The following is a 26757-nucleotide window of genomic DNA, read 5'->3' as shown; positions in this document are numbered from 1 at the left end:
AAGAGACCTCAGGCTTCCATCTGCAAGGAACTGACTTCTGCCAGCAGCCGATAACCTTGGAAGAGGACTATGTGGCTCGGATGAGCCCACAGCCCCTCTGACTCCTTGATTACAGCCGGCAAGTCCCTGAGCAGAGGATGCAGCATTACCATACCTAGCCCTGGAAACCAGGAGGTAATAACTGAGGCTTGGTTTAAGCCAAGGAATTCATGGTAATTTGTTATGCAGCAAAAGGAAACTAAAACAGGCATGTTGTACATCTCATTGTGGGTGTTTGCTTTGGGATTTTGGCTCAGAAAGAGAAAAAAGGGAACGATGGCAGTCCCCGCTTGCCCGTGGCAGGAAGCAGAAAAACATTCTGTAGAAGCCAGCTGTTTTAATACCTTCTCACTGCCAAGTCCTCATCATGACTAGATTAGTTGAATAATTAATTCTGCTCCAAGCAGAATGATGCCATGGATAAAATCCTGTTTTAAAAAAATTAAATATGTTCTTCAAAGCTCCGCTTTTCCTTTTGACGTGGTTTGCCTGCTATTTCCTTAACAAAAAAATGCACGGGATTTCCACCTCTACCCAAAGCTGCTCCCCCTCCCCACCTTCCCTCCTCTGGGTCCCTCGGGGGTCCCCGAGTCTTCCTTTGCCAGCTGGCTTGATTTGGGGCTGAATACCCTGGAAAACAGCTCCGTTTAGGAAGCTGTCTGCATCATCGTTGGAGGTAGCAATTACCAAGAGGCAGGAGAGCTATTTTCAGAAGCCGTTCGAAATTTCAGACCCTGGTGGCCAAAGCCCCGTGGAGGCAGGCTGCTGCTGAGAAGCCGTGGCTGCGAGAAGGGACCACGGAGGCTGAGGTTGGCGGTGCCCATGAGGATGAGTGGGTGCGACGGGGCTGGGCTGGCTGCCTTACCCCCACGGCCCCTCTGGCCTCCTGCTCCTGACCTCCCAGCCCTCTTCCCGGTAGACTGAGGGCAGAGCCGCACTTAGCCTGGGTTGGTTTAGGAGACAAGAGCCGACTTGACGTCTCAGCCCTGCTTCTGTCCTCCCTGTCCTGGTCTCCTACTGTTAACGTGTGGCCCCTCAGCTCCCCTTGAGGCCCGGTCTCTGGAAGGACATCTGCTCACCTCAGCATGGAGCTGGGGGCATCTCTATTCCATCCGATGGCCAGCCTCTCTCCGGTTTATTTTTTCTTTAGGTTGTCTTCACAACAGTAGCATCTGCCAGTTTTCTATGTAGCACGCACACCTGGTTTTCATACTTTGGTTTCCGTTTATCTGCACCACCAAAGCAAGCTTTTCCTGGGCCATCATGAAAGGGCCAAGAAGAGCTTGGGGTTGGTGGCTCCATATGTCTGGGCTTCCACTAGGGCCCGAGAGAACAGCCGCATGGGGGGCTCCAGACACTTCCCTCCCCCCAAATACCGTGGCACACAACTTTGCACAAACTCCCGTCTATGCTCCTTGGGGCAATGTCCTGCCTGTTACTTCCTTGAAGCTGAAGTCATCTTTGTCCACCACTAGCTGATCATGAGGAGCAGCATGGGCCTGGAGGAGAGGTGGGATTTGGAATCAGGAGGCCAGAGTTCAAATCCTGGTTGTGCCTCTGTTTGATAGTTGATGTCAAGGCATTAGCTTCTGTGACTTCATTTCCTCCGGTGTAAAGTGGGGATAATGAGGCAACCTGTCCATCTGCGTCACAAGAAGATACTGAGGATCAAATGTGATCATATAAGAGAGGGCACTGTAGAAGCCGAGCCAGTATGACTGGATAGCCTGTGCCAATGGAGCGGTTTTCTGTAACTTTAATGATCACATAAGTATGGGAAATATGAGATTAAAGAGAGCTGTGTTCTTTGCCATGGGATTTCTCAGATTCTTTTTATCTGCTTATGTTTGGACTGTCTCAATTTTGTTTGTCCATGGAATCCTTTCCTAGGGGCATCTCATGGATCTGGGGATTCTGGGAAATTGTGGTTTAGGACAAAATGAATCATAAAGGAGATCTTTGCCCACCCAAAGAGGTGAGGGTGCCTCAGTCAGCATGCTACCTTGACTATAGGTGACATGGAAAACGACGATTTAAAAAAGTTTCTGTTGTTTTGAGCATAGAAAAACAGTCATTAGGTCACCATGGAATGTTGTGTTCACAGTGTTAGCATGTAATAGGAAGGCAGACATTTCGAGATTTTGAATGGCAGTCAGTAGGGAGGAAAACAAGGAAAAAAGGAGTGATAAATCCCATTGTTCTGAGCTGTATGCCAGTGTTTTTTCTATTTGACAAATACATTTATTCACTTGAAAGGGAAGAAAACTCCCATACTTGCAGTGTTGATTCAAGCTATTTTTACTGCACTGTTCCATACCCATTTATAGGCACAAATATGCACAGGCATAAAATTAGGTAAAATTATGTCTTATGCTTGGGACTCTTCAATAGTCATGAAGAGTCTGACAGTTCAAATCAAAACAACCAAATCTATAAGATCAAAACCAAAGACATTTTTGTGATGTGGCAGATGATGTCACCATGAGCCAAGAGTACCAATTGTCATGTTCACCTCCCTCTGGTTCTGGCAAGCCTGTGGCACCACTGCCGTTGTATGGAGGCAGCTCATACTATGACTGCTGCTGTATGGAGTCAGCTCCCCCACCACTTTCTGGAACTATCTGGAAAGCTCAGTCATCTATATAGCATTCCATGAAGTAATTTGGCCTGCGCTTGGCTCGAAATATCATCTGCCCTGGTACTTTTCCCATTAACGTCAACAATTAAAGCTATGCTGCTTGGTACTAACTCAATTGTAAACACAAATGCAAGCAAAGGTGCTGAAATCTAGCAAAAGGATTTGATTCAGATTTTTGGTATATATTTACATTATCATTTAAATGAAAAAAAACAAAACTAAACATTTTTTATATTAAGCTCTGAGACCTTTGAGAATATGACCTCTGGTCTCCATTGGAGAAGCACTGTTTTGGGCAGATGAGGCTAAGTTTGATGGTGTAATCTAGAGCAATTGTTTGTAGTCTGGCCCCATGGAGGGCCTCGGGGAATTCATGGGCTCCCTGATAATGCACACAACATTTTGTATGCCTGTGCGTAGGTGCTAAGGCAGGTTGCAGAAATTCTTCCCGTGTGGGTATCCATACCTTGAGTATCAGATGTTGCAGATCCTCCCATCAAAAGATAGAGCCCATTTATAGACTCCTCAATGGGATGGTGGAAAATGTTAGGTGAGCAGAGACTTGAAAAACATTGGCACGTTGGACCCTGCCTGAAATCCTGAGTTGACCATGGGAGAAAGCCCAGTCTAGGCTGCTGGAGCAAGGTGGAGTCCATGTGGAGAAGAACTGAGATTTCCCCACCAACAATCAGCTGAATTCTGCCAGCTGTCAGATGGTGTGTGCCAGCCTAGACTCCCCAGCCCCCAGCTGAGCCACCGGCTGACCACAGATGCCTGGGTGAGCCCAGCAGTATTAGCTGAGCTGAGGTGGATCAGCAGCGATGCCTGGCTGACCGTCAGCTCGTGAGCAATAAGAACTGGTTGTTGTTTTAAGCCACGCAGTGTTAGGGTGGCTTGTTATCTAGCAATAGGTAACAGGTGCACAGGCATTTTTCGGGGAAGAGAAATCTTGGTTTTTGGCAGATTTCTGAAGGGATTGCTACCATCCAAAAGGAGGAAGAGGTCAGAATAAGTTGCCTGAAAAAGACCAGCTGGTGATTCTTAAAATGTTGAGAAGCCAGGAAAGGCTCAGAGTAGATTATATAGGCATATCTTATTAAAGCCTAAGAGTACAATTAGATTAAGAGTGATGGGTGGGGAAACGGACTTTGGCCCAGTGGTTAGGGCGTCCGTCTACCATATGGGAGGTCCGCGGTTCAAACCCCGGGCCTCCTTGACCCGTGTGGAGCTGGCCATGCGCAGTGCTGATGCGCGCAAGTAGTGCAGTGCCACGCAAGGGTGTCCCCCACGTGGGGGAGCCCCACGCGCAAGGAGTGCGCCCGTGAGGAAAAGCCGCCCAGCGTGAAAAGAAAGTGCAGCCTGCCCAGGAATGGCGCCGCCCACACTTCCCGTGCCGCTGACGACAACAGAAGCGGACAAAGAAACAAGACGCAGCAAATAGACACCAAGAACAGACAACCAGGGGAGGGGGGGAAATTAAATAAATAAATAAATCTTTAAAAAAAAAAAAAAAAAAGAGTGATGGGTGACCACTGTGGATTAGAAAGAAAAATACCTCATTCTACTTAGGTATTTGCATTCCTTTAGATTTACGTTACTGTCTTAAAAGTTATATTTTTTTCATTAAAAGAAAAAGCATAAGGGGGCAGAAAACTCTGTCCTGTCATGTCCTGTCTGTCTGTGACTCACACTCGTGGGGAACCTGGTTTCAGGGCTATCGTTTAGGACTAGTGTAGAACTACTGTAGTGCTTTAACATCTGGTTTATAAGGTTAAATAGGCTTGATTATGAACAGTAATTTGGCACCAGAAATAGAAGGTTTTGTTCATATCAAAGATAATTTTAGTAGTAGCATACTTTCCTATCTTAAGTGTAGCTAGAAATCATTCATTTCTGCCCCTGTGGAACAACTGCTTAAGATTAGAGGAGAGGGAAGCGGATGCAGCTCAAGTGATTGGGCTCCTGTCTACCCTATAGGAGGTCCAGGGTTCGATTCCCGGGGCCTCCTGGTGAAGACAAGCTAGCTGCTTGGTGAGCTGGCCCATGCAGAGACCTTACCCGCATGGCGTGCTGTCTTGTGTGGAGAGCTGGCGTAGCAAGATGACGCAACAAAAAAAGAGACACAGAGGAAAGATAATAAGAGACACAGCAGATCAGAGGTGGTGTAAGAGGTTGAGCACCTCTCTCCCACTCCAGAAGGTCCCCGGATCAGTTCCTGGTGCTGCCTAAAGAGAAGACGAGCAGATACAGAAGAACACACAGGGAATGGACACAGAAAGCCGACAGAGAGTGCAAATCTATGGGGGTGGGGTGGGAATGAATTAATAAATAAAGACAATTAAGGGAGAAAGGGGAAGAGGCTGAAGACATGGCATTGAGTAGATCATTGGCTTCAGGATGGAAAGATTTATGTAAAGGGGGGTGAGCTACTTGCCCCACTCTGAGTATTTCTGCCAGGAAGGAGAATGCAGCCAGACCTCAGACAGGGCAAGACGAAATGTGTTCCAAAACCCAGTAAGATCAACCTATGAACAGATAAACAAAACGTGTTATATTCATACATTGGAATATTATTCAGCTATAAAAAGGAATGAAGTTCAGATATATGCTGCAACACAGATCAGCCTTGAAAGCATTATGCTAAGTGGAATTAGCCAGACACCAAAGGACAAATATTACATGATTTTATTTACAGGAAAATATCTAGAGTAAGCAAATGTGCAGAGACAGAAAGTCGATTGGGGGCTATTAGGGACTTGGGGGGAGGAGAAGTGGGGTTATTAATCAATGGGTGCACAGATTCAGTTTTGGGAGATGGAAAAGTTCCGTAAATAGATAGGGGCGGTGGTTGCCCAACATTGTGAGTGTAATGAATGTCACTGAATTGAACACTTAAAAATGGTTAAAATGGCCAGTTTTAAGTTAGATATATTTTACCAAAATAAAACTTAAAAACAAAAAAAAAAGCCATAGAGACCAAGCACTTTGAGTTGTCATTTTCCTCTCCTTTAGGGTTCATGGCTATGATCCCTGACCCTGGAATGTCTAGGTAAACTGAAACAGGAGGATGGCAGTGAGCTGTCTGCTGGAGCCTGTGGCAGGATTGCCCTCTCTACCTCCATGTCTGTACCACTCTGTGTCCCCGTTTGCTTGGAGGTCAGCTGCCTGTCACCCAAGCAGCCTGGCTTTGTGCAGCAGGCGCTGCTGGGCTCCCCACGAGAGAAGGTCATCTATTATGTAAGCATCATCCATATTCTGGCCGATGATCAGAGGCGACATTTAGTTTTTTTTTCTAATGTGGAATAATTTAAGATTGTGTTATGAGAGTGATTATGACTGCAATTTCTCAGTAATAAAAGAGCATCCATTATTTAACGTCACCTTGTGTGTCTGGGTTAAGTGTGGCTAGCAGGAGGCAGAACCCACCCAGAGCTGTGGGCCCCTCCCCAGCATCTTGAGACCCCAGTTCCTTTCTCCATGCAGTGTAGCTCACGGCCTCGCTTTAGCTCTGGTTGGTGGGGGGCACCAATTAATACCCCGAGCTTCCCGTCAGCCCTTTATCAGGGAGTTTTGACCTGCTGACAAAGTTCAATTAAAGAGCTGGCACTCCACAGGGCCAGGGTAGCAGGGAGTCATCATAGCCTCAATCAAGTGAAACCTCAGTCAGATGAAAAGGTTACGGAGCCCCTCCCACCCCAAATTAAATGTGATAGAAGGTGGGGGGTTTGGGCGAAGGTCAGGCTGGCCACCTGGACTCTGGCCTGGTGAGCAGCAGAGCTTCCTATCTGCTTTGCACTCTTTCCCCCAGAGGTTGTTAGTAGCCATGACACATCCCCAGCGAGAACCAGAGGCAGCTGACAGAGCTTAGAGCAGGGGAAGGTTGTTATTGAGATGTGCAGCATCGAGCTGCAGAGTTTGGGGGCTGCAGAGCCTGCAGCGCCTTGGCACCTAAGGGCACTTATGTAGTTGTGCCTTGTGTAGGGGCCTTTAGTGTGTGGCTCTAGACTTCAGTTGGAGATGACAGCATTTTGATTTGCTCTAGGCTTTTCATTTCACAATTTGTTTCTTTTGGTGCTATGGGGACATCAGCAATCAGCAGTAGTCCTTCTTATGCCCGAGACAGCACACCATGATCCACGGAACTGGATTTTATTTCTTGAAGGAGACAGAGGTTTTGCTTTTTTAAAGCCCCTTAAAAATTTTTTTTAAGACATTTTGCTTTTTTAAAGCCCCTTACAATTTTAAAAAATATTTAATTTAATGTAAGTCACATTGCAGTGCTGCTTTTCTAGCCCCATCCCCCATTTTATTTCATCCTTCTTTCCCTTCTTCTCCATTGCCTCTCTTCCTTCTGGAAAGCGTCGTTCTTCTCCAGCCCCTGTCGTTTTGCCTGGCCTTTGCAGAGTGGGCGGAAGCTGCTCTGTTTATTCCCAGCCGGGGACTGGCCCCTGGCCGCGCATTAGAGTAGGGCTGATTCCCTCACAGGAGGACAGCCCTCTCAGGCCGTGCCCTGGATAGGTGTTGCCTTGTGCCTCCCCCATCTCCGTGCAGAGCTGGATCTGGAGAGTGGGTGGGGATGGGGAAGGAAGGGCAGGAAAAGGACTTAGGGGAAGCAGTGGTAGAGGAGAGGGAGCCTTTTTGCTTGGGAAGGAATCTGCGTTTGGCACCTTGACATTTGGAAGCTGCAAGGTAACCCGGCAAACCTGAACTCTGTGGAACCCCAGCGGCCCAAGCAGCACGGAGGAGGGCGGGAGAGTGACTGATGACCCTGCTGATGGGCAGCAGAGCAGACTCCCGGGGCTGCGGTGTAAAGTCCAGAACAGCTTGCCACAGTCAAATGTTTGTCCTGGGAGGGATCCTGCTGTCACTCTGCTGACCTCACAGGGACTTAGGAGGATTGAGGGAGATATGTGTATGCAAGAGCTTTGCAGGGATCAAAAAATAGCCCTCAGAAATGTAAGGAAACGATCGGATCAAGAAAAGATGAGGGGGAGGCAGACTTGGCCCAGTGGTTAGAGCGTCCGTCTACCATATGGGAGGTCCACGGTTCAAACCCTGGGCCTCCTTGACCCATGTAGAGCTGGCCCATGCGCAGTGCTGATGCATGCAAGGGGTGCCGCGCCACGCAGGGGTGCCCCCCGCATAGGGGAGCCCCATGCGCAAGGAATGCGTCCTGTAAGGGGAGCCGCCCAGCATGAAGAAATTTTAGCCTGCCCAGGAATGGCGCCGCACACACGGAAGCTGACGCAGCAAGATGACGCAACAAAAGTGCCGCTGACAACAACAGAAGCGGACAAAGAAGACGCAGCAAATGGACACAGAGAACAGACAACCGGGGTGGCGGGGGGGGGGGGGGGTGGGGAAAGGAGAGAGAAATAAAATAAATCTTAAAAAAAAAAAGAAAGAAAGAAAAGAGGAGGGCCTGCTACCATCAGCAGAGGAAGAGGTGCGTGTGGAGAGAGATTTTTCTCTCTGGGGTCTTGCTCACTACGGCATAAGCCAAGGGCGTGTTTATTTAAGGGATCCATGAAGAAATTCCCTTGCCCTCCACTCCCATCCTTCCAGTCCACGTGTCCACTGAGCAGATGGGGCTCCGTGAGTGTGGGGTTGTGCCAACCCCACGTAGAGCGCCACCCCAGGTGGGGTCATAGTTCTGGAAACACACCAGGGATGTGATGGTGTGCCACAAAGCAGGGCTGCTGTCTCTTACCTGGGGCTGCTCCTTGAAATTCTGAGGGTCTAGTTCTCTCCTCCCCTCAGCAGCAGTTGAAGGTGGAGGCGGGGGGTGTTGGGAAACCCAGAAGGGCCAGTGCCTGGGCCTTGACTCAGATCAGTCACTTGGACAGTGTTGCCAGGTGTGGGAATTTGGACGTTTTCCCTGGTATCATCACCCCAGAGATGCTTTCTGCAGCTTCCCTGCTGCACAGCTGACCCCAGACCTTCCAAAGGCTAAGGGCAGCATTGAGCACCTACAGCACTGGGGGCCAGGGCCGTGGGGTGGGAACAGGCAGGCGTATGAGGGTCTTTGTCTGGCTTTTCAAAGGGCAGCTTTTAAGCGATGTGCTTCCCAAGCACCAAAAAAAGCAACAGTCAACCAATAGAATGCAGAAGAATAAAATTGTAGAAGGACGTGAAGTGGGAGGGGGGTATCCACGTTTGCCCCCCTCTTCCTTGTCTGAAATGTTCTTCCTTCAGAAATCAGAGTGGCTTCTTCCCTTACTTCCGGGTCTTTGCTCCAATGTCATCTCAGAGCAGCCTCCCTCACCATCTGTTTTAGTTTCCTGGCTGCCCAAACAAGTACCATGCAATGGGTTGGCTTGAACGATGGGAATTTATTGGCTTGCAGCTTTGAGGGTAGAAGTTAGAAATCAAGGCATCATTAAGGCGATGCTTTCATCCAGAAGACTTGTTGTTTTGAGGCTGGCTGCCAGCTCTCCTCAGTCCTTGACTTTTCTGTCATCTGGTAGTGCACATGGTAGCCTCTCCTGGCTTTTCCTTTCTCTTCCGGATTCCGTTACTTCCAGCTTCTGGCTGCTCCTGCTGGCCTTCTCTCTCAGTGTGACCTTCCCTAAACGGCCTTCAGCAATAGGATGAAGACCCGTCCTGATTCCACTGGGTCACACGCTAACTGAAGATACCTCCGGTGTAAAAGTTCCTTTTATAATGGATTTATCCCTACAGGAAAGGATTAGTTTAAGAACATTTTTTTCTGGGGGCATAGCTCCAAGCCACCACACCGCACCATAAAAGAATGCTCCATTTTTACCTGGAATAATGTGTCAGCACATGTAAATTGTTTAGAACAAAGCCTGGCCCCACGTTAGAACTCAGTGTATACCATCACTGTCCTGGTACTGCTAAGAGCTACAGATACAGTATGCTTTTCTCCTTAGCAAGATCGCTACCTGGCACTCTATTATATGATTTATTGTTGAGGGCTTATTGTTAGTTTATTGTCTGTCTCTCAAACCAAAATGCAAGATGCATGGGGACAGGGGATTTGACAATTTTGTATTATAGTCCTTGGAACAGCCGTGGTGTAGAGTTGGTGCAAAATAAAAATGTGTTGAATTCACAAAGACAGGTGGGTTTCCTAGAGAAAGCTGCAAAATTCTTATCTTTACAGTGAAAAGAGGGTCTGTGAGTTCCCAGTCTCACCAAGGTCACAGGCAGCTCTGGGGTCTTGATAGCCCTAAACCTTTCTAAAGCAGGGTCTCTCTACCCCAGCACACTGACACTGGGGCTGGGCAATTCTCTGTTGTGGGCACTGTCCTGTGCACTGTAGGATGCTGAGCAGCAGCCCTGCCCTCAACCCACTAGATGCCAGGGGTGTCGTCCCCCCACCACATCCCCTGTTTTGACGACAGCGTGTCTCCAGACATTGCCAAAAGTCCCCTTGATGACCGAAGTGCCTCAGGTTGAAGAACTGCTCTTGGAATGAAAACCACGGTCTCTTCTGGCTGCACCTTACTAAACAGGCTCCAATTAAATAGGCAGTTGCTGCCTAGACCGTTTGAATGCTTTGGCGGTTCTGCTGTAATGAAGTGGTCCTCGTTCCACACCCTTCCCTGGTTACACATCCATCATATTATAAAACGGAGGAAGACAAAGGGAGGGAAGTCAGCTGACAGGCTTTCATAGAGAAACCAGCCATTTATTGCTACAATGATTCCTCAGATGCCAGCATGAGAGGTAGAATTAGAAATAATTAAAACGCATAAACAAAGAGCTGCTGTTCTATGGCCCATGGCACACAGCACAGGCACCAGCTGGTACTCGGGGACGGCGAGCGGGTGTTTTTGCAGAGGGAGAGACTGGCCTTCTCAGAGCCTCTTCTGTCTCTAAGATTCCATTTCTGTATCTCTGTATTGTCAATCTCATCCGTGATACCAGGTGACCAGCTGCCTCTTTGACTCCTCCCCAGTGACAGAAGAGGCGGTGTTCCTGCAGTCCACAGGGGGACTGAGACCCTTCACGAGGGTAGCTCAAGCAGAGCCAGGAGGTCCTTTTTTTTCTTTCCAAGCAAGGTTCGATGAGTTTGGGCACGCTTATTCAACTGTCATAGAGTACATGTCAAATAAATTATTAGGAGAGCAGTGGTGGATTAGACAAGTGAAAATACATAAGGATTTATAGATCCATTTTTATCATTGCTTTGGAAAGAAATGATAAAATGAAATATCTGAGTCATCAAGGTTCTCCTTGATGATTGTGATAATGGAAAAACAAAAAGGGGTGTGCGTTTAAGACACAGCCCAGCATAACTTTTGTAAGATTCCTTCACAAAAGAAACTTACCCACAAAAAGCCCGTTCTAGTTTTTTCTTACAAATGAATATGTTTCAGTGTTTGGATTACAAACCTTTTCCTCTCCAACATTAGAGTAGGTATTTTAAGTGAAAACTTTACTGTCTGATTGGAACTATTTTTGCCTGATTTTCAAAAAATATCTGCTGTTCTTTGTCCAACAAGCTGATTATACCTGCCTTCCCTTAGTTTTGTGGTTTTCAGATGAAAATGGAGGTTGCATTGGTTGAGTCACTGGACTTCAACTGCCTGGTTCACGCTGCATTTGTAAGTTGCTGGTGGGATTAGGGGGTTCCAGCTGATGCTGTGGAAGAGATGCTCATGACTGCATTATAATGAATTTATTTGTTTGCTCCTAACTGGAATTCAAGTTCTATGTGGGCCCCAATTTTGACACTGTCTTGGTTTTCCGGCTGCAAAAACAAATACCATGCAATGGGTTGGCTTAACAACAGGAATTTATTTGCTCATGGGTTCCTCCCTGGGTCAGTATCTTCAGGCTGGCCGGCAACCTTTGGGGTTCCTTGGCTTTTCCTTCATGTGGTGCTGTGTGTGGTGGCATCTTCTCCTTTCTCTTCCGGGGGTTGCTGGCTTCCAGCTTCTAGATGGCCCCCCTGACTTTTCTCTCTGGCCTTCTCTTAAGTCTTCCAGTAGTAGGAGTAAGACCCTGATTCAGTTCACATCATAACTAAAACTAACATTGTCAAAAGGTCCTATTTACAATGGGTTCACACACACAGGAATGGATTAAGAACATGTTTTTTCCGGGGTACATAATTCCAAGCCACCACAGTTGTATTCCCTTTATACTCACAAAATTTGTAGTCAATAAATATTTGTTAAATAGGTAAAACCGTTGAATTAACCAATTACAGACAAAGCAGATGACGTGGTTGTTTTCGAGCCATCTGAGCTTGGCTCCAAATATGGTGTGTTCTCTGTTACTCTCCCTGTTTCCTTCCTTTGAGATACTTTTGTTTGGCTCTCCTCCTCTTTCGGTCTCAGAGACACATGAACATGGCAAATTGCTAAAAAGCTTCATCTTGACCTCCTAAATGGAAGCTGCCATCCAAACGAACCGGTCAGATGGGCATCTTCTGGTATTTCAGTCACCAAGTCCATTGTGTGCCTGCGCCATGGTGAAAGGGCATATGGTGGGGTTTGGGTGTGTGTGCCCTCATCTTCCCTGGTATGTATTTTTTCCATTTCTAGGATCAGCACCAACTCCTTGGATCTTGCTGTTGTCACCCCTAAAGTACTACAACCAGAGCACTGTTGTCCTCCTAATGACCCAGCCTGGCCCGGCAGCAGGGTATAGTCCAGGGACCAGCTCTGCTCTGGTGCTCTTGATGAACCCTGGCAGGTTGCCTGAGGATCTGCGAGCTGAGGGGTCCTGGGAATGAGGGTGGTAGAGGTATTACACTGACACTCCTGCTTCTCATTTCAGGGTATAGCAGAAGACCCCCAGATGGCCTTGGCACTAAACTTGGACCCTACACTGATGAAGAAGAAGACTGACCCCGAGGGTCCAGTGCTCTTCCCCGAGAGTGAACTTTCCATCCGGATAGGTAGAGCTGGGCTCCTTTCAGGCAAGCTCTCTGCTGCAGACCCTGCACCGAGTGACACAGAGTAGACTTGGGCCGGGTTGCGGGAGGAATGATGAGGGAAATGCAGGGCCTCTATCCTCTCTTTCCAAACTACCTACCCCACTATTGCACGGAACTAAAACAGTGTCTGACCCAACACCTTCATCTCTTATTTGCTCTACAACCCACCTGCATAGAGTGTAGGGCGTAATGGTACCCTTGGGTAATCTTTTCAGCTTGGACAAGTGGGCAAGGCTCACTCTGGTGAGCACTGGGCTGATTTGGGTCAGAGAGCATGGGCCTCTGTCCCTCAGTCTTCCCCTCTCGGGTAAACCCCGAATGAGCATTTCCACTTACATGATTTCCATCTTTTCAATCATTTGGGAAAATGTGACTCTCTCTGTTTCATTTTGGACCCAAGAAACCTAAAAACACTGACAGTAGATGCAGGCCCTTTTTCTTAAGTTGTAAGGAATGGTCCTTGGGGAGCAGTCAGATGAAATCCTAAATCTCTGTGAGGATGGGCAGTTGGGCTATTGCTCACCAAGAGGTTGAAGATGTAACAGATTACATGGTTCCTCAACCTCGCCCTTGCCCAGTCATTGCTCACCTCCTTCGGCTAATTTAAGGGCCGATTATCATGAGGAGAGTTGGATACCTTCCGCTTTCCTTTGAATTTATGTAAAAAGTTCCACATTTAATCCTTAAGCCCCTGGGTGCTATGTAGACCATGGACTTGGGAACTAAAACCTTGCAATGATTTTGAGAATGGCTGCCTCCTGGCTTGTGTATGGTTCTCCCCTCTTCCTGTACTCTCCTGTGGGAATTGAGAAACAGACTGGTTCCTGGGTCACTGTCTTCCCATTCGTGATCTGAGGGAGAAAATCCTTCTGTGTTTCCATGCTGGTATTTTAACTTGCTATTTTTACCATGTCCAGGAGAAGACCAGACCTTGGGGAGGGTCAAAAAAACAAAGTTACTGCTGTGCTGCCACAGCCAGTTCTCAATTATCTGTGTTCAGGTTATGTCCTTCTTAAATTATTCATGGAAAACTCAAATATCTTCTGCACTTGGGTTAATTCCAGCGGCCTCCCACAACTTCCTGCATGGGATATAATCAGGAAATAAAATTCACCTAGCATGAGCTCAAGTAATAATAGAGGGTTAGAAAGACAAATCTGCCCCCTGCCTCTAATCACACATGCCATTTATACTCAAATTATAATTTAGATGTTGTCTTCTTTCTTTCGTTGGAGTATAGTCAAGGATTACTTGTCTTTGGGGACCAGGGTGAGGCACTGTACTCCAGTCAATCTTGTCCTATTTCATAATGAGTCCTGGGAACTGGACAGAAGGCTTTCTGTCGATTCTCAGCAGCAATACTGTGCTAGGACTCCTGTGTGACTCTTTGAAGACTTTGCATTCTTGATTCTGAGTCTTCTCTAGGAAAAAAAAAGTTGACCAGATTTTATCCTATCCCATTTTCTTTTACCTTCAAGGCCACAGGGGAAAGGTTCAGTGCCTGTCAGACAAAAAGATGGAAGCTAACCATCCCTTGGATGGGCCTTTTCCAATGGGACCATGGAAAGGACAGGGCCAGTGGGCGTTGGCTCTGCAGGAGAGGCTCTTGGGACTTCTGGATCTTTGTGGCCAACCCAGGGTTAAGCAGGGAGCTGGGCTTGTATAGGAAAGGAGATGCAATCCCATCGCTGGCTGAAGAACACCTGTTACCAGGTTACCAAGCAACCCTCCTTAGCCGTTGCTAACTGTTCTCATATAAAGGCAAACGCAGCCTTTAGAGGAGTATCAAAACTGGTCTGCCAAGACCAGGAGAGTTCACCCATCTCTTGAAAGGTTGCTTTTCTTCTCACCTGGTCGTACCTGTGGGTATCAGGCAATTGAGGACTCTGAATCTGATAATGGCTATTTGATGACTGGCTTCATGCAGATGGAGCCTGAATATGCATTATTTGTACCATCTGGATTTGCTTTAAGCTTCCTGTAAATGGGGCAAGGAAATTGGTATAATGGGTATTTAGTGAATAACATCAGCCTTTAAAAAATAATATTGAATATTGGTACTGCTGTTATACTGGCCCATAATTGGTTCAGCAAGAGGAAAAGCCAGAAAAGCTACACTGTGGGGGAGAAGGTACAGCTGCTCTGAACAGCAGCAGCAGCCTGAGTATGGAAAAGTGTTTATGGGACACTTGCCAATTTATGGTCTGGGTGCCAAATGGTTTACATCAACCCCTCTCAAGGCTGTGACTTAATTCAGCAAGAAGTTCTTTTGAAACTATTCCTCCCTCTCTCTTCCTACCTATCCATCCATCCATCCATCCATCCATCCATCCATCCATCCATCCATCCATCCATCCATCCATTTATCTCCAACTTAAAAAAATCATAAAATAATACCATGAAGTAAAAAATAAAAGTAATTTTTCTTCCAACTTCAAATCCCCTCTGGTCCAGACCCCCATCCCAGACACAAACATTGTTTCAAGTATATGTTTAACCTTTCAGAAATATTCTGTTTATAGAAGCATATATTCTCTCTATAAGCAAGTGGGATCATACCTGGCTCAATTTTTCTCTTTCTTGTGTTTGTCACTTAACAATTACATCTTGGTATTTGTTTCATGGGGCACTCACAGATTTATTCCATTCTTTTTATTAGCCATGGTGTTTTCTAACTAGTTCCCTGTTTGTGGCCTTGTGGGTGGTTTCCAGTCTTAAGTTATTATGAACAGTGCGGCAGAGCATTTTTGTATGTACGTCTATGTGGGCCAATATAGGGTTGAGTAAATTCTAGAAACTAGGTTGGGGTTCTTTACGCTTGGGGTCCATGCATGGGCACCAAAGGGTTCATGAATCTTTTTTTTTTTCTTTGTCTTTTTTTTTTTTAATATTTATTTATTATTATTATTTTTTAATTACATTAAAAAATATATATGAGGTCCCATTCAACCCCACCGCCCCTGCCCCCCACTCCCCCCACAGCAACACTCTCTCCCATCATCGTGATACATCCATTGCACCTGGTAAGTTCATCTCTGAGCATCACTGCACCCCATAGTCAATGGTCCACATCATAGCCCAGACTCTCTCACGTTCTATCCAGTGGGCCCTGGGGGGATCTACAGTGTCCCGTAATTGTCCGTGAAGCACTATCCAGGACAACTCCACGTCCCGAAAACGCCTCCACATCTTATCTCTTCCTCCCGTTCCCCACACCCAGCAGCCCCCATGGCTACCGTTCCCACACCCATTTCACATTTCCTCTGTGGACATTGGATTGGTTGTGTCCATTGCACACCTATGTCAAGTGAGGGCTTAGATTCCACATGGGTACTGGATGCACTCTTCCCGCTTCTAGTTGTAGACACTCTAGGCTCCATGTTGTGGTGGTTGACCTTCTTCAACTCCATGTTAGCTGAGTGGAGTAAGTCCAATAAGTCAAAGTGTAGGAGCTGAAGTCTGTTGAGGCTCTGGGCCTGGGTGTCATATTATCAGTCCAGAGATTCAAATCCCCTACATATATCTTAAACTCAGCACCAACTACAATTCCAATAAAGTAGCATGCAAGTCTTGTGAAAAGAGATCCCCTCTGAGTCCATTTCCATCACGCAGAAACACCAGCTCCAAAGAAGGGCCATGTGTCATGGCAGTGAACCCCTTCTGCCATGACCATAGAACCTGTGGGTCTCTTTATCCCTCAAAAGAACCAATACCTGGGGTTGTATCTACCTTATCTGTCTCTTAGACTCTGTTCAGTTGTACATAGGGGTATTCCTTCTGACAACCTCCAGACTCTTTTTTAGAGACTCACAGCCTTATAATCTCATTTCTCCTTTCCATTTCCCCCTTACATTAGGTCAAACCGCTTCCCGAAGTCATGTTATTATATGTAGACAGGTATATTCTGCTGTTCCTCATTGAATCTTTAATTCATGGTCATTTTCTAGTTGCTTCTTCAGCTGGTATGTGGTAGTGATCCCTCGGTGCCAGGGAGGCTCATCCCCGGGTGTCGTGTCCCACGCTGGGGGGAATGCATCACATCTACACACTGAGTTTGGCTGTGAGAGTGGCCACATTTGAGTAACATGAAGGCTGTCAGGAGGAAACCCCCAGGCACAATGCTACTCTAGGCCTTGCTCTTATTGCAGGTGCATAGGCTCAAAAGTGTAGCCATTAGTATCTAGAGCCCACTGTTGGGCCCTCCTTCCTTCCTGGTTCTTGCCGTTGCACCTGGAGGATTGCCGCTGCTCTCCCAGGGCCCACAACAGTGACCCCCCGGCCAGGAGCCCAGTACCCCCCCAGCTGTTGTTTTTAATTGTTTCCACTATGAGTATATATAGACATTACCATATACCCCGGGCATATGCCCTGTATAACTCCCTGTCAACCATATATATCCTGTCAATAACATCCCATATCAGTATTCCTCCGCTGCCATTGTTGAACCACTCTGTGATCCAAAACTTCCCGTAAAGTGAATCCCAACATAATGTCAGCTTCAGAAGAGTCTTAGATCACCAAAATTCATATATACAATATACAGTATTTCCCCAGATCCACCATAAAACCTTTTCCCTTCCACCGCAATAATCTTTTAACTTATTCATATCATAGTTCCTGAAACTGATGTACAGATTCCGAAACTATAGTTTTCAAACAAGGTAACATTTGTGCTTACTATGTGGTCCATACTTTAGGTTGTACAGTTTTCTAAATTTTTTAGTTATCCTATGTTTTGTCTTATGGTTTTCATTATTAGTCTGTCGTCCCCTATATGTTTTTGGTGTAATATTAGCTGTTTTATATTCATCCTCGTGTACTCTCACATAACTCCTCTTTTGCCCCCTTATTTACCTTTGTTCTATCCATTGCACGTCCATTTTCCCCTCCCCTTAGGGCCCACAACGCCTGCCAATCTAATGCCCTGGGAGCCGTCCTTTCTCACGAGAGATACAGTTCTCTCTATTCGACGGCATTAGTCTTCCCCAGGATATGGGTCCACCCCACCCAATGGTAGAACCCACCTTGGCAAAATGAGCCTTCAGCTATTCCCTCCGGAGTCCGTCCCGCATCAGACCATACCCCCTGAGCGTCCTAGCCAGGTGTCCCTCCTATTTATACTTTGATACGTTTTACTCAACATTTAGTTCTCAACGAACTTCTGGCACTCTCCCATGTTTGTATGTTGCCCCTCCCTCCCACCTATTTCTTGGACCATATTACCCCTCTTCCCATCCCCAGCCCCCCTCAAACCCAGAAAATCCCACCCGAAGGTAACCCCTTGCCCCCATTTTGTCCCTTCTTTGTGCTCATACTTACCCCCAGCTCATCACAGATTCTACCCCTACAGACATTAACTCACATCCTTCCTCCACCCCCCGATTTCCAGTAAGCCACTTTTCCAGACTCTAGCTCTCTGAGGCAGTTAACTTATTTCATATCATTGAGGTCATATAGTATTTGTCCTTCAATGCCTGGGTTGCTTCACTTAACATAAGATTCTCAAGGTTCATCCATGTTATCACGTGCGATTGTAGTGTATTGGTTCTTACAGCTGAGTAGTATTCCATTGTGTGTATATACCACATTTTATTGATCCACTCATCTGTTGATGGACTTTTGGATTGATTCCAACTTTTGGCGATGGTGAACAATGCTGCTATGAACATTGGTGTACATATATCGGTTTGTGTCCTTGTTTTCAGATCTGATGGGTATATACCCAGCAGTGGTATTGCTGGGTCATATGGCAAATCTATGGATAATTTTTTGAGAAACTGCCAAACTGTCCTCCAGAATGGTTGGATCCTTCTGCATTCCCACCAGCAATGGATGAGTGTTCCCCTTTCTTCACATCCTCTCCAGCATTTGTATTCTACTGTTTTTTCATGGCTGCCAATCTTATGGGAGTAAGATGGTATCTCATTGTAGTTTTGATTTGCATTTCCCTGATAGCTAGGGATTTGGAGCATTTTTTCATGTGCTTTTTAGCCATTTGTATTTCTTCTTTGGAGAAGTGTCTGTTTAAATCTTTTTCCCATTTTTTAAATGAGTTGTTTATCTTTTTGTTTTCAAGATATATGAGTTCTTTATATATGCAAGTTATAAGTCTCTTATCAGATATATGGTTGCCAAATATTTTCTCCCATTGTGTGGGTTCCCTTTTTACTTTCTTGACAAACTCCTTTGAGGTGCAGAAGGCTTTAATTTTGAGGTAGTCCCATTTATCTATTTGTTCTTTTGCTGCTCGTGCTTTTGGTGTGATATTCATGAAGCCGTTTCCTATTACAAGGTCCTGTAGATGTTTCCCTACACTGCTTTCTAAGGTCTTTATGGTCTTGGCTCTTATATTTAGGTCTTTGATCCATCTAGAGTTGATCTTTGTATAAGGTGTGAGATGGTAATCCTCTTTCATTCTTCTACATATGGCTATCCAGTTCTCCAGGCACCATTTGTTAAATAGGCCATTCTCTCCCAGTTGAGAGGGTTTGGTGGCTTTATCGAATATTATATGGCTATATACATGAGATTCTATATCTGAACTTTCAATTCGATTCCATTGGTCTGTGTGTCTCTCCTTATGCCAGTACCATGCTGTTTTCACTACTGTAGCTTTGTAGTATGTTTTGAAGTCAGGAAGTGTGATTCCTCCTATTTCGTTTTTCTTTTTCAATATGTCTTTGGCTATTCGGGGCCTCTTTTTATTCCAAATAAATTTCATAGTTAGTTTTTCTAGTTCCTTAAAGAAGGCTGTGTTGATTTTTATTGGGATTGCATTGAATGTGTAGATCAGTTTTGGTAGGATAGACATCTTAATAATATTCAGTCTTCCTATCCATGAACAGGGAATATTCTTCCATTTATTTAGGTCTTCTTTGATTTCCTTGAACAATCTTGTATAGTTCTCGATGTATAAGTTTTTTACCTCTTTAGTTAAATTTATTCCTAAGTGTTTGATTTTTTTATTTACTATTGTGAATGGTATTTGTTTCTTGATTTCCTCCTGATCTTGCTCATTATTGGTGTATAGAAATGCTACTGATTTTTGCGCATTGATCTTATAACCTGCAACTTTGCTAAACTCATTTATGAGTTCTAGGAGCTTTGTTGAAGATCTCTCAGGGTTTTCTATATATAGGATCATGTCATCTGCAAATAATGAAATTTTGACTTCTTCCCTTCCAATTTGAATGCCTTTTATATCTGGTTCTTGTCTCAGTGCTCGAGCCAGTACTTCCAAGACAATGTTAAATAGGAGCGGAGACAATGGGCATCCTTGTCTTGTTCCTGATTTTAGAGGGAAGGATTTCAGGACTTCGCCATTGTAAACAATGTTGGCTTTAGGTTTTTCATATATACTCTTTATCATGTTCAAAAAGTTTCCTTGTATTCCGATCTTTTGGAGTGTTTTTATCAGGAAGGGGTGCTGTATTTTGTCAAATGCCTTTTCTGCATCTATAGATATAATCATGTGGTTTTTTTCTCTCAATCTGTTTATATGGTGTATTACATTTATTGATTTTCTTATGTTGAACCATCCTTGCATACCTGGGATAAATCCCACTTGGTCATGGTGTATAATTCGTTTAATGTGTTGTTGAATACGATTAGCAAGTATTTTGTTAAGTATTTTTGCGTCTAGGTTCATTAGAGAAATTGGTCTGTAATTTTCCTTTCTTGTGGTGTCTTTGTTTGGCTTTGGTACTAGGGTAATGTTGGCATCATAGAAGGAATTAGGCAGTGTTCCTTCTGTTTCGATTTTTTGGAATAGTTTCAACAGGATTGGTGTTAGTTCTTTCCGGAATGTTTTGTAGAATTCACCTGTGAAGCCGTCTGGCTCTGGGCTCTTCTTAGTTGGGAGATTTTTAATGACTGATTCTATCTCTTTGCTTGTGATTGGTTTGTTAAGATCATCAATTTCTTCTTTCATCAGTATGGGCTGCTTATGTATTTCTAGGAATTTGTCCATTTCCTCTAAATTGTCATTTTTGTTGGAATATAGTTTTTCAAAGTATCCTCTTATGATAGTCTTTATTTCTGTGGGGTCAGTGGTGATATCACCTTTCTCATTTCTTATTTTGTGTATTTGCATCTTTTCTCTTTTTTTCTTTGTTAGTCTCGCTAAAGGTTTGTCAATTTTGTTGATCTTCTCAAAAAACCAGCTCTTGGTCTTGTTTATTTTTTCAAGTGCTTTCTTATTTTCTATTTCATTTAGTTCTGCTCTTATCTTTGTTATTTCCTTCCTTCTTCTTCCTGTTGGGTTACTTTGTTGTTGTTTTTCTAATTCCTTCAAATGTGCAGTTAATTCTTCAATTTCTGCTATTTCTTCTTTTTTGATATATGAATTTATGGCTATAAATTTCCCTCTCAGTACCGCTTTTGCTGCATCCCATAAATTTTGGTATGTTGTGTTATCATTATCATTTGTTTCAAGGTAGTCATTGATTTCTTTTGAGATTTCCTCTTTGACCCACTGTTTTTCTAAGAGTGTGCTGTTTAATTTCCAAATTGTCGTGTGAAGTCTGGGTCTCTGTCCCTTGCAAATTTCCAGCTTGACTCCACTGTGGTCAGAGATATTGTTTTGTATGATTTCGATCTTTCTGAATTCATTAAGCCTTTCTTTGTGGCCTAGCATATGGTCAATCTTGGAGAATGTTCCATGTGTGCTTGAGAAAAATGTATATCCTGCTGTGTTTGGGTGTAATGATCTATATATGTCTATTAGATCCAGCTCTTCTAATATACTGTTCAAATGTTTTGTTTCTTTAGTGATTCTCTTTTGAGATGTTCTGTCCAGAGTTGATAGTGGTGTATTAAAATCCCCCACTATAATTGTAGATGCATCTATTCTTTCACTTAGTTTTTCCAGCGTTTGCCTCATATATTTAGAGGCGCCCTTGTTAGGAGCATAAATATTTATGATTGTTCGATCTTCTTGACAAATTGTCCCTTTCACTAAAATATAGTAACCTTCTTTGTCTCTCACAATTGTTTCGCATTTAAAGTCTATTTTGTCTGATATTAATATAGCTACTCCTGCCTTTTTTTGGTTGTTGTTTGCTTGTATGATTGTTTTCCAGCCATTCACTTTCAACCTCCATGAGTCTCTGGGTCTAAGATGTGTCTCTTGTAGGCAGCATATAGATGGGTCGTATTTCCTTATCCAGTGTCCCAGTCTGAATCTTTTGATAGGTGAGTTTAATCCGTTGACATTCAGTGTTATTACGTTTAGAGAGTTATTTATGGTAGCCATATTTTGGTTGGATTTGTGTTTGTTATATTTTGTTTGTATTATTTTATTTTCCCCTTCTATTTTTGTCTTTCTTGTTGCTTTTACACTCTCCTCCATCTCTGACTGTCCTGTTTTTTCCTTTCTTCCTGCAGAATTCCCTTAAGAATTTCTTGAAGGGGAGGTTTCTTGTTGATATACTCTTTCAATTTCTGTTTATCTGTGAATATTTTGAACTCTCCATCATTTTTGAATGCTAGTTTAGCTGGATAGAGTATTCTTGGTTGGAGATTTTTTTCCTTTAGTACCTTGACTATATCATACCACTGCCTTCTTGCCTCCATGGTTTCAGATGAGAAATCAGCACTTAATCTTATGGAGTTTCCCTTGTATGTGATGGTTTTCTTTTCTCTTGCTGCTTTTAGAATTTTTTCTTTGTCTTGAGCATTGGATAATTTGACAAGTATATGTCTTGGGGTGGGCCTGTTGGGGTTTATGACCAGTGGAGTGCGCTGTGCTTCTTGGATATGTACATCTGTCTCTTTCATTAGATTTGGGAAGTTTTCATTCATTATTTCCTGCAGCAGTCCTTCTGACCCCTTTCCCTTCTCTTCTCCTTCTGGAATGCCTATAATACGTATGTTTGAGTGTTTTGCGTTATCATTCAGGTCCCTAAGTCCTATCTGGATTTTTTCTACCTTTTTATTGACCACTTCTACTATCTGTTTGATTTCCAATGCACTGTCTTCCACATCACTAATTCTCTGCTCTGCCTCTTCTAGTCTGCTGATATTTGCTGCAAGTGTGTTTTTGATTTCTTGAATTGTGGTGTTCATTTCCATCATATCTGTTATTTTTTTGCGCATGTCTGCAATTTCCCCTCCAAGTGTTGTCTTCACGCTGTTAACCTCTTTCATTACTTCATCAAATTTGTCGGTGATAAATGTTCTGAGATCTTTCATTGCTTGTGCGAAGTCCTGCCCCCCTTCCTGATTTTCAGTTTGTTGATTGGATTCAGCCATGTTTTCCTGATTACTGGTTTGGTTTGTAGATTTTTGTTGCTGTCTTGTCAACATTTTTTCTTGACGCGTTTAATCAGTTCCTTAGCTTCTTTGTCTAGTCTTGGAGATTAATTAGCTGTTGTTTTTGCGTAAGTGTTATATCTTCTCTTTGTCACTTTGTTCTTCTTATTCCAATTTCTTATTGCTAGTTAAGCTCACTTTAAAGGAAAGTATTAGTGCTGGGGAAAGTCAATTGTGTAAGGAAGGAAAAAGTGTGAAGTAGTATTGGTGATATATGTTTACAAAGCAACAATATGAGTTCTGGGAGGATGGACGTTAGATCATATAAATTGTGTAGAGTTATAGTAGTAGGAAAGTACCTATAATGAAGTAGACGACTGAATATGGGAGGAATGTGGTACGTACTAAGAGTCTATTGTTTTCGTGAGAGAGGGAAAGAGAAAAGAAAGGTAATAGTTTCAGGGACGAATACCAGATGGAAAACTAAACAAAGGTATTAGAAATTAAGAGTTAGACACTTTGTGGATCAAAGAAAGGGAGATGGAATATAGGAGAGATAGCAGATGGTGGAGGATATCAAGTTGTAGGGGAAAGGGGATAGTGTAGATAGGTTAAATCTATTCACAGAGAAATGAGGCAGTGGAGGGTGAGGAAACCCAGCAAATGTGTGGTATTTCCTGTAGGACCTATTGTATTGTTAAGGTAAAATAGTATAAGAAGAATATTGGGGACAAGAAAGAGAGGATTGAAAAAAAAAAAAAAGAACAACAACAACAACAACAAAAAATAAAAAATAAAAAAAACAAAAACAAAAAAAAACAAAGAACAGAAACCCCGCCGCCAGGCTCGGCTGAGCTCAGCTGGGCTCCGGTCCCCCGCCCGCCGCCCGCCAAGCGGCTCGGCTGGGCTCGGCTGGGTTCGGCTTTCCCGCCCGCCGCCCGGCGCAGCGTGGCTGGGCTCGGCCCCCCCGCCCGCCGCGGCTCAGCCGGGCTCGGCCGGACTCGGCCGGACTCGGCTTCCCTGCCCATCGCCCGCCGCCGCGGCGCAGCACGGCTCGGCTCTCCCGCCCGCCGCCCGCCGCGGCACGGCTAGGCTCGGCTGGGCTTGTCTCCTTCGCCCGCCGCCTGCCGCGGCACAGCGCGGCTCGGCTCTCCCGCCCGCCACCCGCCGCGGTGCTAGCTGCCTCGGCTCCGCCTACCCAAGGAGGGAGTCCTCCACACGTTAGCTGGGATCTCCGTGTATATTTCACAGATGGATCCTCTCTGTTACCTTCCCTCCAAATCGATGTCCAGACACCTCCGGACCAGGAAAAATCCCGAAACAGCCGGTCCCAAAGAGTCTCCGACGCCTCCCAGCCGATTCCCCCCAGGAGCTAGTAACCGGGAAGTTCACTCAGCCGCCATCTTGCCTCCCCCTCCTGAAAAGTCCCAAATTATATCTTATAGACCAGTCCTTTCCGTTACCTTCCCACCAAATCGATGTCCAGACACTTCCTGCCCTGAAAAAATCCTGATAAAAGCCTGGTCCCGGAGAACCTCCAGCAGTGCCCAGCTGCCTCTTCCCAGGAGAGACGGCAAGGCAAGCTCACTCAGCCACCATCTTGCCAGAAGTCCATGAATCTTTTGATAACTTATAGAAAACGTTCTATATTTTGGCAAGGTCTGCAACTTTCATCACACTCCAGATGGCTCCATAACCCCAACAACCTTGGGCTCTGCTGCCTCAACATCCCTTATTCAGCTGTCCAGCAGGACTTGTTTATTTTGCTCACTGGCCCCCTCTTCAGACTAAGGAGAGGACAGTAAAAAGCAAATCAATGCATTGCTGTACTGATTAACTGCCATTGTTGAATATTTGGGTTATTCTTTGGTAGCAAGTAGCAAGTTGCTCTTCAAGAGCAAGCTGATTTGATTATTGAATTTCATCAATCCATTAGCATGGTGGATAGAGAACTGTCTATAATTTTGAGTATCTGTTGGAGGAACAGGAGTAGGAATTATTTTTCAGTAGAAAAAGAAATAATTTTGGTTAGGGAATTATATAGTTGTGAGGTGGCACCTTTGATTGTCTATAAACTTTTTCAAAGCTCATTGGGAAAAAAAGTGAATGGGTAATCAAGTCTAAGAAGCAAATGCTGTAAGATACTGGTTAGAAATGTATCTTTCCTTGATGTCTAATTTTTGCATTATAGGAGAATTCACTTGGCAGTAAAAATTCCACCTAGATAGCATGGTGGGTCTGGCCCCATTACTGAAGCTTTGTATTGTAAAATGAATCCAATGCAAACCCAGCATTAGGTGGTTATTGATTTGTTTCAACTACCATCCTTGACTATTAACAACGTATTTGCTTATTTCTTTTTTACTCTAAAATCTGAAATTTGTTCTGTTGCTAATTTGCTAGGTGGTGTTCTCCTGTGGAAATTGAACTAATCTTGGAGGGGAATATCTGCCTTTGATAACTCGAGGTTCCTAAGTGCCCATCCCTTAGATCAACACTTATAGGGCTTGTCCCTTTCAGTAACCATGATGCAGTTCAGTTGTTCCTTGATGCCCCTCTTCCATCTGAAGCAACTTTTCTTCTCCTCCGGGCATCATATTTTCTCCTTTTAACCTTGTGTTTGGAATAGTCCCTTTCCTCTATTTTCTCTGTTAAGTTTCTGTATTGGTTAGGGTTCTCCAGGGAAACAGAATTGACAGGAGATGATAGAGATAGATAGATAGATAGATAGATAGATAGATAGATAGATAGATAGATAGATAGACAGATAGATGATAGATCAATAGATGTGTGTGTATGTATGTATATAAATATTATAAGATTTATTATTGGAATTGGATCACACAACCCTGGGGATTGGCAAGTCCAAATTCCTTAGGGCAGAACACAGGTCGGAAACTCCAATGAAACTTTTGAAGAATCCCCAGGATAAGATGGCTGGCTGAAGCAGAGATCAAAATTCTTTCTGACTGTTGAAATCATCCCTTCTTCCTTTAAGGCCTTCAATGGATTGGATGAGTATTCTCTGTTGCTGAAGGTGATCTCTTTTGTTGATTGCAGATGCAATCAGTCATAGATGAAATCAACTGACTATTTAAATCCACAGATTACCCTCACAGTAACAATCAGGTCAGTGCCAAGTTGACACATGAACTCCACTATCACACTATCTTCTTTGGGTGCCTCTAGGGAAAGGTTTGATGAACTGATGAACATGGAGAAATTAACAGTTGGCCTAAGGTTTTACTACTGCTCAGGTGTTTGCATTTAACTGGGGACAGTTTAGCTGGCTGCACAATGAAGATGGCAAATGGTTTTTCGTGCTAGTTGCCCTTTAGAAGACTATATTTTTAGGTATACTGTGGGATTGGGGGAGGGCAGCCAGGCTGCATGGGGCAAAATCTCTTCTCAGTATATAGATGCCTGTTCTGTCTCTGAGACCAGCTCCATGTACTGCAAATCTCTACTCCTGGAATTCCTTGGCATTACTTAACCAAGGGAAACAAAGAAAACTTGTTGAGATGGCTTCCAGGCTCCTAGGAGGATCACAACTTTTTTTCTTCCATATCTTCTGACTTTCCAAATCCCCAAATGAGTGTTCCTTTGTTACCAAGATTTCCAGTAAAATTTAATAAACTTATACTTGATCAAGAGTCAGATGTAGCTCCAGCAGGAATCTCTATGAGGAATTCCATGTGTTTCTTCCTAACTAGCTTTCCAACATAGTACATTTAAGGAAGTCTCTGGGATGTTACTAGTACTTTTGACTTTTTATTGATAAGGTCTCTAAAGATGAAAGAATAACTTCACAGATATTTATATAGCTTTAATGACCTGGCATGTGGATTTAGCACAAGTACTTTTTTTGTTTGTTTAATTGGTTGGTTAGAGGACACTTTAGTGTCTTCTCCTGGCT

At 44.4% G+C, this 26757-nt stretch overlaps 1 protein-coding gene across 3 annotated transcripts in view; it reads left to right on the top strand.

Moving 5' to 3' along the window:
• SLC39A11 (solute carrier family 39 member 11) overlaps positions 1-26757 on the top strand; it is a 470492-nt gene that overhangs the window by 163068 nt on the left and 280667 nt on the right. For 2 of the 3 annotated variants that reach the window (XM_058284643.2, XM_004447471.4), the window contains one exon: positions 12431-12572. In XM_058284643.2, the coding sequence (XP_058140626.1) occupies positions 12431-12572 (142 nt within the window). The remainder of the gene's footprint in view (positions 1-12430; positions 12573-26757) is intronic. The other variant, XM_004447472.4, reaches the window with a different exon arrangement.

Source organism: Dasypus novemcinctus, chromosome 21, assembly GCF_030445035.2.
Source record: "Dasypus novemcinctus isolate mDasNov1 chromosome 21, mDasNov1.1.hap2, whole genome shotgun sequence".
NCBI classification, from domain to species: domain Eukaryota; kingdom Metazoa; phylum Chordata; class Mammalia; order Cingulata; family Dasypodidae; genus Dasypus; species Dasypus novemcinctus.
Note: the sequence above shows the minus strand (reverse complement) of the source record. Positions and strands in the feature narration are given on the sequence as shown.